The sequence below is a fragment of the Pinus tabuliformis genome, chromosome J, assembly GCF_031772625.1.
Source record: "Pinus tabuliformis cultivar Carrire ecotype Pingquan chromosome J, CPIR1, whole genome shotgun sequence".
NCBI classification, from domain to species: domain Eukaryota; kingdom Viridiplantae; phylum Streptophyta; class Pinopsida; order Pinales; family Pinaceae; genus Pinus; species Pinus tabuliformis.
The window spans coordinates 650,436,880-650,454,028 of record NC_142295.1 but is presented as its reverse complement, the minus strand read 5'-3'; the positions used below and the strand labels follow the sequence as shown (position 1 = coordinate 650,454,028).

The following is a 17,149-nucleotide window of genomic DNA, read 5'->3' as shown; positions in this document are numbered from 1 at the left end:
CAGCTTACTACATAACATTTTGTAGATAGTTCAATTTCACTTCATTCATATTCTGGCCAGAAGAATTGTATGTGCCCAAAACGATCCAGGTTTGAAAACTGGTTGTGTTCCAGCCTTATGCAAAACATCTCGCCACATATAGAGAAATGTATCCTCATAGCTTTATTGTTCTAGGACATACATGTGTGAGCCTGATAGGAAGCTGATTATCTATTGATACACATGGCCTTCATCATCCTAATAGATTAACTACAGTTTTGGTGTGAGAATATTTTTAAAATTACAGACATTGCATTCCAAAGGGAAATACAATTCCCCACTGAGATACAATGATTGCTGAGAACCTGTTAGCTTGAAATTTCTTTCATATACACTGTTCAACTTTTAAATTTCTTCACTTTATGAGCTCTGAAATCATTGCTATTAGAGTCAAGCTGTTGACCTTCTGATTCTTGATCTGAAATAATTGTACTACAACTATTATTTGTACAAGATTGCAAATAAGAAGTTAGTTTTCTCTGCGATTTACATGGATTATAATGCTGACTTGAAGATGCTTCCAAACCATCCTCTCGACCATCAAGTACCTGCAAAAGAGAACTATACTGTTAGAGAAAAGGATATTTATGGTGATAGTCTACCGAGGTGTCGATTTCGCCTGGATGGCCAAAAATCGTCAGAACCCAGTCATTTTTTTTTTCAAAAAATCTGATAGTAAGAACACTTTCATGCTTTTGATGGATTCAGCACCATCAAAAGCTCCTGGGGCACTCAAAATCTTGAACCTTGACAATTGTACCCTGGTTTGCCAAAAATTTTCACTATATTTTTACCAAAATCGTGTTGGAAATTCCATTATTTTCTGGGCGAAATTGATGCCTCATTAGACTACGGTGATATTTATGAGTGCAACATGAACAACCAACAAATTGCACAAGAGAACTATACTGTCAGAGAAAAGGATATTTATGAGTGCAACGTGAACACCCAACAAATTCGCCAACTTTGACAATCAAGTGAAATAAAAGATAGAGTAGACCAACTGTGGGAGTCTAAATTAAGTTTTTTATTTTAATTTTAAGCTGGTGAGGCTCATGACTCAAATGTAACTCCACACTTGTCTGAGTGGCTTCGAACGTATTGATGTGTCAGTGTTCTCTTAGTGGCTTGGAAGGTATGCACTGGCCATGTAGTGTAACAAGGGCATAAACCCAGTGACCTAAGGCATGTAGCAAAACACCCTCCCTTTAAATGTGAATCTGAGCTCTCTTGAGAAAGGGTGAACTCAGAATGGTAAAAGACCCTACCCACACTGGCATTGGGTCAAATAAAAATACTACAGTACGCAGAATTGAATAAAACTGACGGAGGATATCCGGAATGTAACTTGTATCTTTCACATTGGCCCACTATCCTTAAAACATAGTTAACAATTTGTACACAACCATGCTATTACCAAACTGAAAATATTTGGACTGATCACAGCAATCTAAAGCAATAAGCACACAGATGAAGCAAGAAAATGAATCCGGAATGGTTAAGATAACGTCATAATGGAAAGAACGAGTTTAGAAAACGAACCTGGCCTAAATTTTCCAGTTTGTGCTGCACAGAATCCCTGTTGAAGCCCCACAATGTTAATATTATTAGTTACCACATTATAAAACAAGTCCTAAAACCATTCAAATTGAAAAGGAGCCTAAGATTTAGAAGAACGCTTATGAGAAATAATAAGGAGGACAATTACCAGATAATATCATCCACTGTGTCGTTGGCATGTAGATAATAGACATTGACAGAGGAAACCTGTCAAGAAAACCCAATAATGGAATGATTGTTGTGATTTCACAATAAAAGTAAGTCTACTTTTTCCACCAAACTTTGCCCATGCTTAAAATGCAGTGAACTGTAATCATCTTCTACGTCAACCCAAGAAATAACTTACACTCAGCCTTCGTCAATTGGCAAGGGCATCACCATGTTACTTACCAACATTTCCAATTTATCTATACAAAAGAAATGATTTACAATTGCTATAATGGGAATTCTGAATAACGGAAAGTCATAGAACTTGGCATGTGAGAAGTTATATTGGTCTTAGATGTCAGTGACAAAACTGCTTAATGGTGAAGGAAGATGACTTTCAATTAGACAACAAAAATTTCAGTTGCAATTAATGTTGAGAAACCATGTGGAAGAGAATTTCTGGACTACTAGGAATTACTTGTGAATGTATTGAGTTTTCTTTACAATTTAATTCACTGCATCAAGCAATTACACTTCAGAAATTAAATGAGCAGTAAGGAGAAATAAGAGATCATAATGCACAATAACAAGAGACACCAGAATTAGGTAAAAGACCAAGGAAAAACCCCACAAGGGGGAAAACCCAACCAAATATTTTTTAAAGAGATCCTTCAACAATACATCAAGGCAAAGATTATACTGACCCAAGAAGAATTCCACAAGTGCTAAGTCTCCACAACTGAATGTCTAACAAAAAACACCAAGGAGAGGCTGATCCTCTCATCATATGATATATCACAGAAGATAGTCAAATTAGAACTCGGATCTAGGCTCAGATCTTGGACCCAGACTTCAGATCACAATGATAATAAGCAGATCTCAAATACCAGACTTCAGATCTCAATGATAATAAGCAGATCTCGACTACCAGACTTCATATCTCAATGATAATAAGAAAATCTCGAATACCAGGCTTCAGAGCTCAAAGAAAATGAGCAAAACTCAAACCTCTGACTTCAGATCATAAGTATAATGAGCAGATCTCAAACATCTGACCTCAAATCATAAGTTTAATGAGCAGATTTCTAATCACTGAATTTCATAAATGTAATAAGCAGATCTGCAGATCTCAGATCATTTCACATAGGAGAGTCGATCAGTAAGGTATCTGTGTTCCAATAGCATGCAAAGGAGAGCGAATTGACCTCTCTATATAATCATCATATGATCCGAATGAGTGAGTGTCTAGGCAAGTCAACTAGCCATCATGTGATCCGAGTGAGAGAGTTTCAAGGCAAACCAACTAGCCATCATGTGATCTGAAAGAAAGAGTTTTGAGGCAAGCCAACTAGCCATCATGTGATACAACTTAGCACTTGTGAAGCCACTTGAAAATATAAATCAAATAATAATTTTCTTATTTCCAAAAATACATTTTGACCAAATCAAGAGCATGAGGAACATGCTAGAAACAATAATAATTTTGTTTTTCTCAAGTACAATGATAATAATGAAGACCGACCATAGCTACATATTCTTCAAGACTTCCTCTTAGCTAGGGAGGTATTCATAATCATAGTCAAGATGCCATACAAGTTGAAAAGGTTCTCTAAGAAAAGGCCAAGATTAGATCAACATCATCAAATGATTACCAACATCACTACCCAGTAGAAAATCACCATGGTACTCTTCATGCATACTCTCCCCAAGAGACAACAATCAATTAGTGTCTCATAAGTTCATAGCCATGGTACCATATAAATCAATCAACTAGTACTGCAAAACTAGAGTACTGCCTTATCCATGCATGGTAATAATAATAAGCTCTTTAGAGCCAAATGTTGGGAGGCTCCTATCCAACCCAGTAGCCTCTAACCCCATTCTCCTATCCAGGTCACAGTACAAGACTCAAGAGAACGATTATTTTACTTCAGGTTACTGGTCATAGTGCTAGTTACAGGAAAATGCCCATCTTCCCATCCAAGTCAATATATTGAAACAAGGATGTTAATCCTTATACAGGTCAAATACATGACTCAACAAGATGCCCATCTTTCTATACAAGTCAGGGATGTTAAGCCCTATATAGGTCAAAGCACAAGACACAAAAAGATGCAAGCACCATTCTCCCTTTACAGGTCAGTGTACAAAACTCAAGTTAAAACCCCTATATAGGTCATAGTACAAGACACAAGGAGAATCACTGTCCACAATGTTAATTAATCTATCAAACCATTCTCCCTCTTCAGGGCACATTGACTTAGTGTTACGTCCCTATAATACTAGTGTAGCCACCCCTATTGTTATTGTTGTGCCCATGTAGCCTCCATATTGTTATTGTTGAGCCCCATAGAACCCCACTATTGTTATTGTTGTGCCCTTACAATCTTATTGTTATGTAGGCTTTGATTATATTGAGACCACTTAGACTCCTATATATACCAAGGAGGTATTGTCATTTATATCATCCAAGAATTGTTCATTTATGTGATGTAAAGGAGGTTGCCCCCTCGAAGAGACTAATTTTCAAGTCGTTGATCTATCTTTTGTTTTGTTTTGTGATTTGATTGCATAACATTTGGTATCAGAGCTTTGGATTTTAGGATTTCTGTTAAAATTGGCAACTAGGGCCAAACTCCACATGGGTCATCTTATTTATGACAAATGCCATTTTTCTTGGATTCCTCTCTCCGAGAGGTGTAGGATTGATCTAAATATCATCTGATTCTGAAATGTACAAATGAAGTCATGAATTTATTTTGATTATGGTTAAATTGTCAAGGTCGACCAGCAAACTTATGTAGGCTCAGAAGCCCAACAATGACGTCTATTCATCCTCAACGTTGCATATAAATAGAAGGTGACTTAGCCTCATTTGGACACACTCATCTTCACACTTCTCTCTCTCTCCTCATTGATTGGGTATGGATTTTTGGGTTTCTCTCTCTCCACACATCCGAAATTTTAGGAGGCCAAAACTTCAGGAGAGCGAATTTCTAGATAGTTTGACAAAATGTTGACCAACATGCATTGACCTCCTTTGACTGCGTTTTTGTGAGGGCTATCTCTGTTTGGGTAGGCCACATTTATGGGCACAAAAATCAAGCCTAAACGTTGACTGTTGACCGGCGTTGACTTTTCTGGTTAGGGCTCTTTTGCTGCTGTTATAAATTACCAGATTTGTAAATTGTATTCTCTCTCTCTACTGAACTATTGAAGACTAAAATAAGATTTGATCAAGTGTTTCCCCACATTGGTGTTTGTCCTTGGCTGGTGCCACATCTTGTGTCCTCTTGTCTTGGCTTGTCTTCTACTGTTTATGTTTATGTTCTATTTGCATTTTACTATCATGTTGATGTGATTGCTAATCTGAATATTGATATTGGGCTAATAAAGAAATTGAAGTAAAATTGCTCTAAAGCATAGAACATAACATTGTTACCTAAAATTAACATGGTATCAAAGATGAGGTGAAAACAAAGCTCAAGCAAGAGTGAAAGAGCAATCACCAAAGATAGTTGGACAAGGACAAAAGGTTCAATGGGTTCCTCATCCTACTTCCCAGCTAAAGACAAGCTCCATGATAAATCTGAGTATCATGGATGGAAGATGTCTCTTGATTTGACCTTGGAAGAAAAAGAAGTGATGTGCAGGGTAAAATCCTTGAACCTCCTTCAAATGCACCAACTGCTACGAAGGCCAAGTACAATAGGGTGAAGTCAAAGAAAAGAAGATTATTAGGGATTCCATTGACAAGAATCTGGTGGCCTACATCTCCGAATTGAAGACCTCCAAGGAGATCTATGACAATTTGGTCGACATGTTCAAGGTTAGTAATGCTAATCAAATTCTGTTTCTCAAGAATAAGTTGAAGGATAATAAGAAGGGAAAGGACGAGGATATTCAATCCTATTTCTTGAGGATTACTGAGATCAGGAATGATCTACTCTCAATTGGAGAAGTCATTCTTGACAGGGAACTTACTCTCACCACCCTTGGAGGACTCCCCCTTGAGTGATATGTATTTAGAACCACAATCCTCAACAATGATCGAATTCCAGGATTTGAAGAATTGATGTCGAGATACATTCAAGAAGAAACAAGAATGGCGGAGCAAGAAATGCCTACTAATAGAAGCAACCCCACTGCATTCTCTGCTCATGCCAAAAGGAGAAATAATGCAGGGTCTAAAGGTCATTTCCATGGAAAGCCTGGATCTAAGGGAGGAAGGAAGGGCAGTTGCTTCGTTTGCAATAAGTTTGGCCACTATGCAAGGGAGTGTCCAAATAGAAGGGACACATCGCATGATGATGATCACAATCATTCTAGGGGCAACTTCAACAACAATGATCAAAGGAATGGTAGGTCCAATGGCAAAGGAAAAAGGAATGCGGAACATCAAGGAAAAGGTCGACCCTCCAAGAAATCAAGGAACTCTAGGTATGAAGAATCAAATGTTGTTAACAATAAGAAAAAAGGGTACTATCTTATATTGGCCCTCTCCACTGCCTCTCCCCTAGACACTTTGGGAAATTCGCCGATTGATAGTGGTGCCTCAAGGCACTTCACCGGATACAAGGAAGCCCTCTCTAATCTGATAGACAAGGAGACAAACTTGGAGATCATCCTTGGAGACAATTCCACCTATCCTGTGAAGGGAGTAGGGAATGTTACCCTTCAATTGAATCAAGGTAACACTATTCATTTGCAAGAAGTACTATATGTACTTGATCTCAAGAAGAACCTGGCGTCCATTTCAGCCATGAAGGACAAAGGATTCAAGGTGGCACTCATTGATTGAAAGGTACGTGTTTGGAAAAGAAATTTTAAAAATGCTTTACTCTTGGGCTTAGGGTTGACACTTTGTATCAAGTTGGAGGAAGTCCATTGGGAGCCATGTCTTGTGACACATCTCTACAATCTGAACTATGGCATTGGAGGTTTGCCCATCTTCATTATAAGGCCCTACTCGATGTGAGACAGATGGTGACAAGTATGCCTGAGTTCAAAGTAGAGCATGAAGGTGTATGTCTGGGGTGTGACGAAGGAAAACTTACAAGGGGACCATTCCCCTCAAGTAATAGCAAGACCACAGATATATTGCAATTGATCCACTCCAACATATATGGTATGATGCCCGTAAACTCTTTGGGAGGATACTTATATTATCTCACCTTTACGGATGATTATTCTCACAAGACCTGGATCTACTTCTTGAAGAAGAAGGATGAAGTGTTCACTTGGTTCCGACACTTCAAAGCCTTGATCGAAAACCAATCTGAGAAAAAAAATCAAGATATTGAGGACAGATAATGGGACCGAGTACGAATCCAATGAATTCCAAGATTATTTCAGTGAAGCTGGCATTAAGATTGGGACTACAACGCTATACACTACTGAGCATAATGGTGTGGCAGAAAGGAAGAATCGCTCTATTGTAGAAGCAATTTGTACCATGCTTCATGACTAAGGTATTCAGAAGTTCCTATGGGTTGAAGCTACAAATACCGTCGTGTATGTTCAAAATTGATGCCGTCATCAAGCATTGGACTCCAAGGCTCCCGAAGAAATGTTCATTGGTAAAAAACATGATGTCTCTCATTTTAGAATTTTTGGATGTCCCATATATTTTCATGTGCCAAAAGAGAAAAGAAGCAAATTGGGTGCATCTGGGAAGAAAGGAATCTTTGTGGGCTATAGTGAAAATTCTAAGGGATATAGAATTTATGTGGTTGGTCAAAAGGAAGTTGAGATAAGTCATGATGTCACCTTTGACGAAGATATGGCCCTCAAAAAGATCAAAAACCTTCCTATCCTAAGAAAGGACAAAGAAGCTGACACCTGAAATCAGGGTGCAAAAGATGACGAAACGATGCCTGATGTTGATGAACCTATGGATCCTATTGATCCTCCTCCTCATGAGCCCTCCTCCAAAAGGAGGCCCTCATGGCTTAGAGAGACTCTCGAAGATGCTGAGAGACACATTGCACAAAGGGGGACTTTCCATGAAAGCAAGAAGCCGAATAGGTATAAAGGATATTTGACTGCCATGAGCACTATCATTCAGAATGAGCATTCATCATTCGAAGAAGTCGTGAAGCATCAAGTATGGACGAATGTTATGAATGAAGAATACGAGTCAATTATGAAGAATGATGTCTGGGATGTGGTCCCTAGACCCCAGGACAAATTGGTTGTCACCTCTAAGTGGCTCTACAAAATCAAGCATAGAGCTAATGGAAGTGTAGACCCTCTCATTCACAGATGTAAGAGGGAGTTGGCTTCTGAATTTGAGATGAAGGACCTAGGACCGATGCACTATTTCCTTGGGTTGGAGGTCTGGCAAAAGCCAGGTGAAATTTTCCTCTCTCAAGGAAAATATGTTGTGAAGATATTGGGAAGATTTGGGATGGTGGACTGCAAGCCTGTGACTACTTTGATGGAACTTAACTTTAAGAAGTTATGTGGTAGTGTTCTTGGACCTGAATTGAGAAATGCTTTTGAATATCGTCAACTCATAGGCGCATTGATGTTCTTGGTGAAACCCTGTCTAGACATATGTTTTGCAGTTAACAAATTGAGCCAATATATGGTTGAGCCTCATCATACACATTAGATTGGTGCCAAGAATCTTCTGAGATATCTTCAGGGCACAATCACTCATGGTCTAAGATACAATGTCGGAGATGTGAGGCTGCATGGTTATTCTGATGTTGATTACGCTGGCAGTGTGGTGGATCAGAAGAGCACTTCTGGATGTTGTTTTTCTTTGGGTTCTACTTCGATATCCTGGATGAGCAGGAAGCAGAAATCGGTTGCCTTGAGCACCGCCGAGAAAGAATACATAGCTGCTAGTATGGCCTCCTGTGAAACTATTTGGTTGAGGAAGCTCTTCAGGGAGCTGTTTGGACATGTGTTGGATACCACCGTAATCTTCTGCGATAGCTAGAGTGGGATCCGATTATCAGAGTATCTTGTGTTTCATAATCGCTCCAAGCATATAGATATCAGGTACCACTTTATTCGAGATATGGTACAACAAGGAGCAAAAAGGCTCCATCACATTGGGATTGATGAGCAGGTCGTCGATATTCTGACAAAGCCCCTGGGGAAGGTCAAGTTCTTGGCCTTCCGAGAACGACTTGGAGTCGTGGAGGGACCCTCTTATGAGGGTCCTGTATGAGATGGACATTGAGCTCTAGGAGCTCTGGGGGGCTTGGGGTACTTCTTGGAGCGATGAACAACCATAAGGTGAGTGGTTCAACCTTCCCCTAGTGGTTTGTTGTGTACAGGGTGAGTGGTTCAACCTTCCCCTGCGATACCCCTTGGCAACATATAAGTAGGATGAGTGGTTCATCCTTCTCCTATTGAGACATCCTACCCATGCAGTCTAGGACTCATGGGAAGTACCTCTCATTTGGCCAATGAGTAGGGAAATGAGGATAGGTACCATAGTACTAAAGATGGACACATTGTGTACTACCGTACTCCCTATGCTAGGATGACCAATATTGATCTGGGATCAATTGGAACTGACTTCGGGTCAGTAAGAGTGGTATGAGACACTCTCTTTTGATTGGAATTGACTTCCAGTCAGTAAGAGTGGTATGAGACACTCTCTTTTGATTGGAATTGACTTCAGGTCGGTAAGAGTGGTATGACACACTCTCCTTTGATTGGGACTAACTTCGGGTCAATAGAGAATGGTATGATACATTCTCGATCACTTCTTCTTCTTCATAGTTCAGCAGAGAAAAGAAAAGCAGTGCAGAGCCTGAGCAGTTCATCGAAGGCAAAGATAGTACAGATTGGCAGATGGATTAGCAATTGGAGTTCTCCCTAGTTGAGAGGGAGTGTTAAAATTGGAAACTAGGGCCAAATTCCACATGGGTCATCTTATTTATGATAACTGATATTTTTCTTGCATTCCTCTCTTCCAGAGGTATAGGATTGATCTAAAGATCATCTGATTCTGACATGTACAAATGAAGTTATGAATTTATTTTGATTATGGTCAAAATTTCCAAGGTTGGTCATCAAACTTATGTAGGCTCAAAAGCCCAACAGTCACGTCTATTCATCCTCAACATTGCATATAAATAGAAGGAGACTTAGCCTCATTTGGACACACTCATCTTCACACTTCTCTCTCTCTCTCTCTTTATTGATTGGGTATGGATTTCTGGGCGTCTCTCTCCTCATTGATTGAGTATGGATTTCTGGGCCTCTCTCTCTCCTCATTGATTGGGTACGAATTTCTGGGCCTCTCTCTCCACACGTTTGAAATTTCAGGAGACCAAATTTCTAGACAGTTTGACCAAAGCATTGAACAACATGTGTTGAGCTCCTTTGACTGTGTTTTTGTGAGGGCTATCTCTATTTTGGTAGGCCACATTTTGGGCACAGAAATCGAGGATAAATGTTGATTGTTGACCAGCGTTGACTTTTCTGGTTAGGGCTCTTTTGCTGCTGTTATAAATTATCAGATTTGTAAATTGTACTATCTCTCTCTACTGTACTATTGAAGACTAAAAGAAGATTTGATCAAGGGTTTCCCCACATTGGGGTTTGTCCCTGGTTGGTGCTACATCTTGTGTCCTCTTGTCTTGGCTTGTTTTCTACTGTTTATGTTTATGTTCTATCTGCATTTTACGATCATGTTGATGTGATTGCTAATCTGAATATTGATACTGGGCTTATAAATAAATTGAAGTAAAATTGCTCTAAAGCATAGAACATACCATTGTTGCCTAAAATTAACAGCTTCACTGCTTCACACTAACCATCTTGGCATTTTCGCTATAAACTTTTTTCCACGAAGCTTCAGAAATTGAAATTTCAATCGCGTGGAGCTGAAATCGTGGTGAACTTCGTGTATAAATTTCAGATCTTAGTTTTCAATATTTTCTGACATATAGTCCAAAGAAGTTAGTGATTTTGCATGCTCTAGAATTCAGTCTCAAACAAGTGACCTAGGGAAAATCATCATAACTTTCTCTACGAGCATCGGATTTGAATTTCGTAAAAAGTGACGGTAGTAGAATGGACTGTAGATTTTTGTGTGTCATTTCAGGGCCAAAGGTTGAAACAATGACACGTGGAACTACGCACAAGTTCGCTTTACTAAACCAGTCCATAACAAGGTCATTCTAGGAGATTGGGCATAACCTTATCTTGAGGAATCCAGTCTCAATCTAACTTGTTGTGTTGGAAAGACGACCCAAAGTCCTACCACAAGATGAAATTTCAGACCTTGGAGGGCCTAAATTACAAAGGTACATCTGTTTCAAGATCAAGCTCCTAAAAGCAATAAAAATGTGTGTATTTTTTAAAAAATTGCATAACTTTTGTTTGAAAAATCAGTTTGAAGTGATTCCAAGGGCATATTGATGCATAGATATCAGTGTTTGGCTCAAAAATGTCTTCTAAACAAAATAATTCTACACCCATTAAGCCCCCAGAACAAGGTTACTTGGGAGTGGGAGCGACATTTTCAAAAGCTCCCAGTTTGGGAGCCAATCCCGAAGCATTATATATATATATATATATATATATATAGATTCATATATGTCAACAAAAACATGCAAATGATGAATTAGACATAAAAAACGTAGATTGAATTATATAACAACAATCATCTAGAAGTTATAATCTTCATCAACCATGTCCACAAGTTAGTATCATACAACATATTGAGTCTCATGAATTATGATTCATCAATCTTAAAGTTTCTAGCTTTCAAAATTCAATATATAACATTTATCATCATTGATCACCAAAGTTGTACTTGTAAGCTAAGTGTAACCATTACAACAAATAATATCTAACTTGAAATGAAATGTTATAAAATGACTTTCGACTTTCACGAAGCATCATATTCATAACTCATTACCAATGAGTTATAATTGCCAACTTCATACTTCAAAGTTCAAACTTAAATTGTCATATAGTGTTTACAAAAACTATCATAATAAATATGAAAGAGTCAACAGTTATAAAAACTACTAGAAACTAGAAAAGACAAGTAAACCTATCATCTACAGCTTCCACTTGCCACCACGAATAATGTCTAATTTCTGAGCAGGTCACGGTGGTATTCTAGGAGTCTCCTCCTGCACAGTCCCACGATCAGAACCAGAAGCCGCATGCTCTCCACATGAGGATGTACATGGCGACGGCGACAACAAAGGAGCAAGACTTGGAACTTGAGCACTGCTATTGGATGGTGGGGGTGGCATGGCTGTTGCTTCATCTTCCTCTCTCATAAGTTCTGCTTCCAGTTCCTCAAGATGTATAGTGCCATCCTCCAAATTATCGTCCTCTTGGTGGCTGTCCCAAATTTTATATGTTGGATCCTCATAAGCGCGATCACAGTAATGACTCAACAACCTCAAGTTGTAGTGCACATAAACCAATCTTTCTGCTCAGTTTTCATTGAGTCTGTTTCTTTTCACATTATGTATGAAGTTGTAGGTGCTCCAACACCTCTCTGTAGAAGAAGTATTTACAACCTGTGAGAGAACCTTTTTTGCCAATTTTGGCAAAAGTCCCATGCCGCCATATGCTTCCCACCATGTGAGAGCATCACATATGTCTCTATCTTCCATTGCATGCAAAGAACCAAACAAACCAATGCAACTGAAGTATCTTCCTAATTCAAGACGCTGATTAGCACATTCCTCCCTGTCAGGTACCAACTTGTCTAATGCTTCCATATATCCTATAGCTACCTCTGAATCCATATGGGGTTTGACCCTAACCCCACCCCCAAGTGCAGGTTGGCCCAACCAAGTTGGAGAGTAGTATTTTGGCGTAAGGATATATGCCAAGGCATGTAGTGGAACATTAAGTTTATTCCACTGTGTACACACACAATTGTGAACATTAAGTTTATTCACTGTGTATACAAGTTGGGATCATCTTTCTAAACAACATCTTTTATTTTCCCCAACATGGTATCCATCTGTTCATACACCTCCCCAATCACTGGTTTATCTGTTTCTGCAAAACAGGTCATGTGATAAATGGGCTTGGTGAATTCCAATACTTGCCTCACACATGCCCAAAATTGACCATCAAGAGCGGTCTCCTCCACTTGTTCAAAACCTTGCCTATTAGCTACATTTGTAGCCCTTTTCTTTAATATCTTGTAGACTTGATACCATGCTATCCAATGACTCTCTTACCTTCAAAAGGCGCTTGAAGGTGAGGTAATAGCTAGCAAATCTAGTCTTCGCAATCTTCAACAGCACCAAGCTTGAGTGATTGCAGAAAACCCCATGGGTATTGTTATGATTTGTAATAAATTTTATCATTTTTTGCCTCTTGTACAAATCACCAATCCATTTGTATTGTTCGTTTTTGTTCTTAATAATATCATGCATCAAAAGGTTCATTGTGTGAACCAAACACCGAGACCAAAATATGTTGGGGTATTTATCCTCAATAATTGCTCCCACTGCCTTACAATTAGCAGCATTATCAGTGATGACTTGGATGACATTGTATGGCCCAATATGGTCAATTGTTTCAAGTAGTGGTTCTGCAATGTTGATGTCGGTCTTGAACTTGTCTGAGTAATCATATGTTGAAAGAAAGATGGCACCACTAACAGACACAGCAAGAACACTTATCAATGGCTTGCCTTTTACATTTGTCCATCCATCAGATACAATGGACACCCCATGTTCAGTCCATGAATTTGTCATTCTACTCAAAGAATGTGATATTTTTGCTTTTCCATGATCAAGTCCAAGGTTCTAGCCTTGTCATACCTAGGCTCTTATATCCTTTAGCGGCATCATTTATGGCAAAAACCATTTCATGCCAATAAGGTGATCAAAGAACATTGAATGGTATCCCACATGCATAGAGAAACCGGTAAACTTTTGAATCCACATCATTCCTACACCCTTCATCAAGGAAATCTAATATGGTTCTACGCCTTAAAGAGATGTTTGGTGACCCTATGCCTCCATATCCACTGCCATAGGAGGATGCTAAAGGAGTTCTTTGTGCATGTGATTGTGCGCTTGGTTCAAAGAAACCCTTTGATCTTTTAGATTTGTATTGGGCTTCCTCCTCTTCCCTTATGTATTTGGCTCTCTCTGCTGCTGACACACCTGTACAAGTTTTGGTTCCTATTTGTTTATTTCCATCCCATGGCCTTTTCCCGCAGAGGTGCTTTCTAGCACGGGTGTATAAACCTGTGTAATTATTGTTGCAATGGGGGCAGTGAAATTTAGTGGTTCCACCCCCTTTCCCTGATTCAGGCCTAGTAACATATTTCCACAATGGGGTTAGGACTTGTTTAGTTTTTTGAGCTGAATCATGTTCACTCTCCTCCAGCTCCTCACCAAGGTACTCCTCTCTGGGGTTTTCATCAAATCCACTATAACCCACTTCTTCTTCATGTTCATCCCTCCTTGTTCCCCAACACCATAATAACCAGGAAAGGAACCAAGAAGAAGAAAATGCCAAGAAATATAACCATGATTGAAATTTGAAAATTTTGAATTTGCAAAAATATGGAATGGGAATGGGAAATAGAAAACAAAAATTTATTTATTTATTTAGCAATGAACATAAAAAAATAATTGCTAGATTAGAGTGTAGATCCTACCTCTTTGGTCTCCAATCTCCCCTTGCAAACTCTTCCAACTCCTCTCCTTGCTCCAAATTCTCTCTTGTTCTCTCCCACTCTCTTGCTCTTAGAAATGAAATGCATAATGAGAGGGAGAGGGTTTATTTATTTCCCCCCTCCCCTCCCCTTTCTTTCTCCACGTTGCACAGGCATCGCTCACCATCAGACGAGAGCGATTTTTCCAACCTGGGAGCAGTCGGGAGCGATCGCTCCCAAAGCGACGCTCCCTAAATCGAATTGGCAAAAAACAGGGAGCAGTTTTTTTTGTTAGGGAGCGCGCTCTTAACCAGAGCGCAGATTGGGAACAGGATCGAAGGAGTGGGGGGGGGGGGGGCTCCCCCACAACCTTGCTCCAGAAATCTCTACTATGACGCATGAAGAGGAAGAATTGCAACATGATATATCAAAACTATGGCATCAGGTGCAACAAATTTCGTTCTCAGAAAGAGCAACCAAATATGAACTAAAAGGGGACATGGATGGCTTAAAAGGGGGCATGGATGGTTTAAAAGCAGAAATAAAAGGTGACATGGATGGTTTAAAAGCAAAAATAAAAGCAAACATGGAAGTTTGACAAAGTTGCTACAAGAAATGCTTCTTAATGGCGAAAAGGTATTCCATGAAACTCATGATGAGAACAAAATGAATGTTAATCATGATTTTAGAGACTCTAACTTTGGATTGAAGACCAACCACATTCCAAAGATCGATATGAGGAACAAGGTTACTTGGGAGTGGGGAGCGACATTTTCAGAAGCTCCCGGTTCAGGAGCGAAATTTTATATAATATATATTTTTTAATATTTTGATGCATATATGTCAACAAAAGCATGTAGAATGATGAATTAGATATAAAAAGGATAAAAACATATATTGAACCATATAACATCAATCATCTAGAAGTTATAATCTTCATCAACCACATCCACAAGTTAGTAACATGCAACATATTGAGTCTCATGATTCATCACTCTTAAAATTTCAAGCTTTCAAATTCAATATATAATATTTATCATTATTGATCACCAAAGTTGTACTTGTAACTATAAGCTAAGTATAACCTTACAACAAAGAATATCTAATTGTTATAAAATGAAAAGAAATGTTCTAAAATGAAATGAAATGAAACAACTTTCAACTTTCACGAAGCATCATATTCATAATTCATTACCAATGAGTTATAATTGCCCACTTCAAACTTCTAACTTAAATTGTCATATATTATTTACAAAAAATATCTTATAAATATGTAAGAGTCAACAGTTATAAAAACTACTAGAAACTAGAAAAGACAAGTAAATCTATTATCTATTTCTTCCTCTTGCCACCACGATAAATCTCTAGTTTCTGAAGGTCGTGGTGCTCTTCTAGGAGTCTCCTCCCGCATAGTTGCACAACCAGAACCAGAAGGCACATGGCCTCCACGTGAGGATGTAGATGGAGGCAACGACAACAAAGGAACAAGAGTTGAAACTCGAGCACTGACACCGCTATGGGATGGTGGGGGTGGCATGGTTGTTGTTGCTTCATCATCATCTCTCAAAAGTTCTGCTTCCAATTCGTTTAGATGTACAGTGCCATCCTCCAAATTATCGTCCGCTGGGATGTTGTCCCAAATTTTATATGATGTATCGTCGTAAGCCTGATCACAATAATGACTCAACAACCTCAAGTTATAGTGCACATAAAGCAAGCTTTCTGCCTGATTTTCATTGAGTCTATTTCTTCTCACATTATGGATGAAGTTGTAGGTGCTCCAACACCTCTCTGCAGAAGAAGTATTTACAACCTGTGAGAATTTGTTTTGCTAATTTTGGCAAAGTCTCATGCCACCATATGCTTCCCACCATGTGAGAGCATCAAATCATCTATATTTTTCATTGCATGCAAAGAACCAAATGAACCACTGCAATTAAAATATCTTCCTAATTCAAGACACAGAGTAGCACACTCCTTGTCAGGGATGAACTTGTCTAATACTTCCAAATATCCTTCAGATATCTCTGGATCTATATGGGGTTTGATCCTAACCCCACCCCTAAGTGTAGGTTGGCCCAACCAAGATGGAGAGTAGTATTTTGGCATAAGGATATACGCCAAGCCATGTAGTGGAACATTAATTCTATTTCACTGTGCACACACAATTGTGAATCATTGTATACAAGTTGGGACCATTTTCCTTAACAATGACTTTTATTTTCCCCAACATGCTATCCATCTGCTCATACACCTCCCCAGTCACTGGTTTATCTGTATCTGCAAAATGTATCATGATATAAATGGGCCTGGTGAATTGCAAAACTTCCCTCACATGTGCCCAAAACATACCATCAAGAGCGATCTCTCCACCTGTTCAAAACCTTGCTTGTCAACTACATTTGGAGCCCCGTCCTTTAATACGTGTCAGTGTTGACTTGATACAATACTAGCCAATGACTCTCTTACCTTCAAAAGGAACCTGAAAGTGAGGCAATAGCTAGCAAATCTAGTCTTTGCAATCTTCAACAGCTCCAATCTTAAGTGACTGTGGAAAAGCCCATGGGTATTGCTAAGATTTGTAATAAATTTTATCATTTTTTTGCCTCTCTTGTACAAATCAGTGATCACCAATCCATTTGTATTGATGGTTTTTTTCTTAATAATATCATGCATCAAAAGGTTCATTGTGTGAACCAAACACCCAGACCAAAATATGTTGGGGTATGTATCCTCAATAATTGCTCTCACTGCCTTACAATTAGCAGCATTATCAATGATGAC

General features: G+C 38.9%; 1 protein-coding gene across 3 annotated transcripts in view; it reads right to left on the bottom strand.

The window, feature by feature from the left end:
• Positions 1-320: 320 nt before the first annotated feature.
• Positions 321-17,149, bottom strand: part of LOC149228591 (uncharacterized) — a 510,588-nt gene continuing 493,759 nt past the window's right edge. For all 3 annotated transcript variants that reach the window (XM_089378284.1, XM_089378285.1, XM_089378286.1), the window contains 3 exons: positions 1,748-1,806; positions 1,582-1,618; positions 321-587 (listed from right to left, as the gene is read on the bottom strand). In XM_089378284.1, the coding sequence (XP_089234410.1) occupies positions 378-587; positions 1,582-1,618; positions 1,748-1,806 (306 nt within the window). In that variant the 3' untranslated portion in view covers positions 321-377. The remainder of the gene's footprint in view (positions 588-1,581; positions 1,619-1,747; positions 1,807-17,149) is intronic.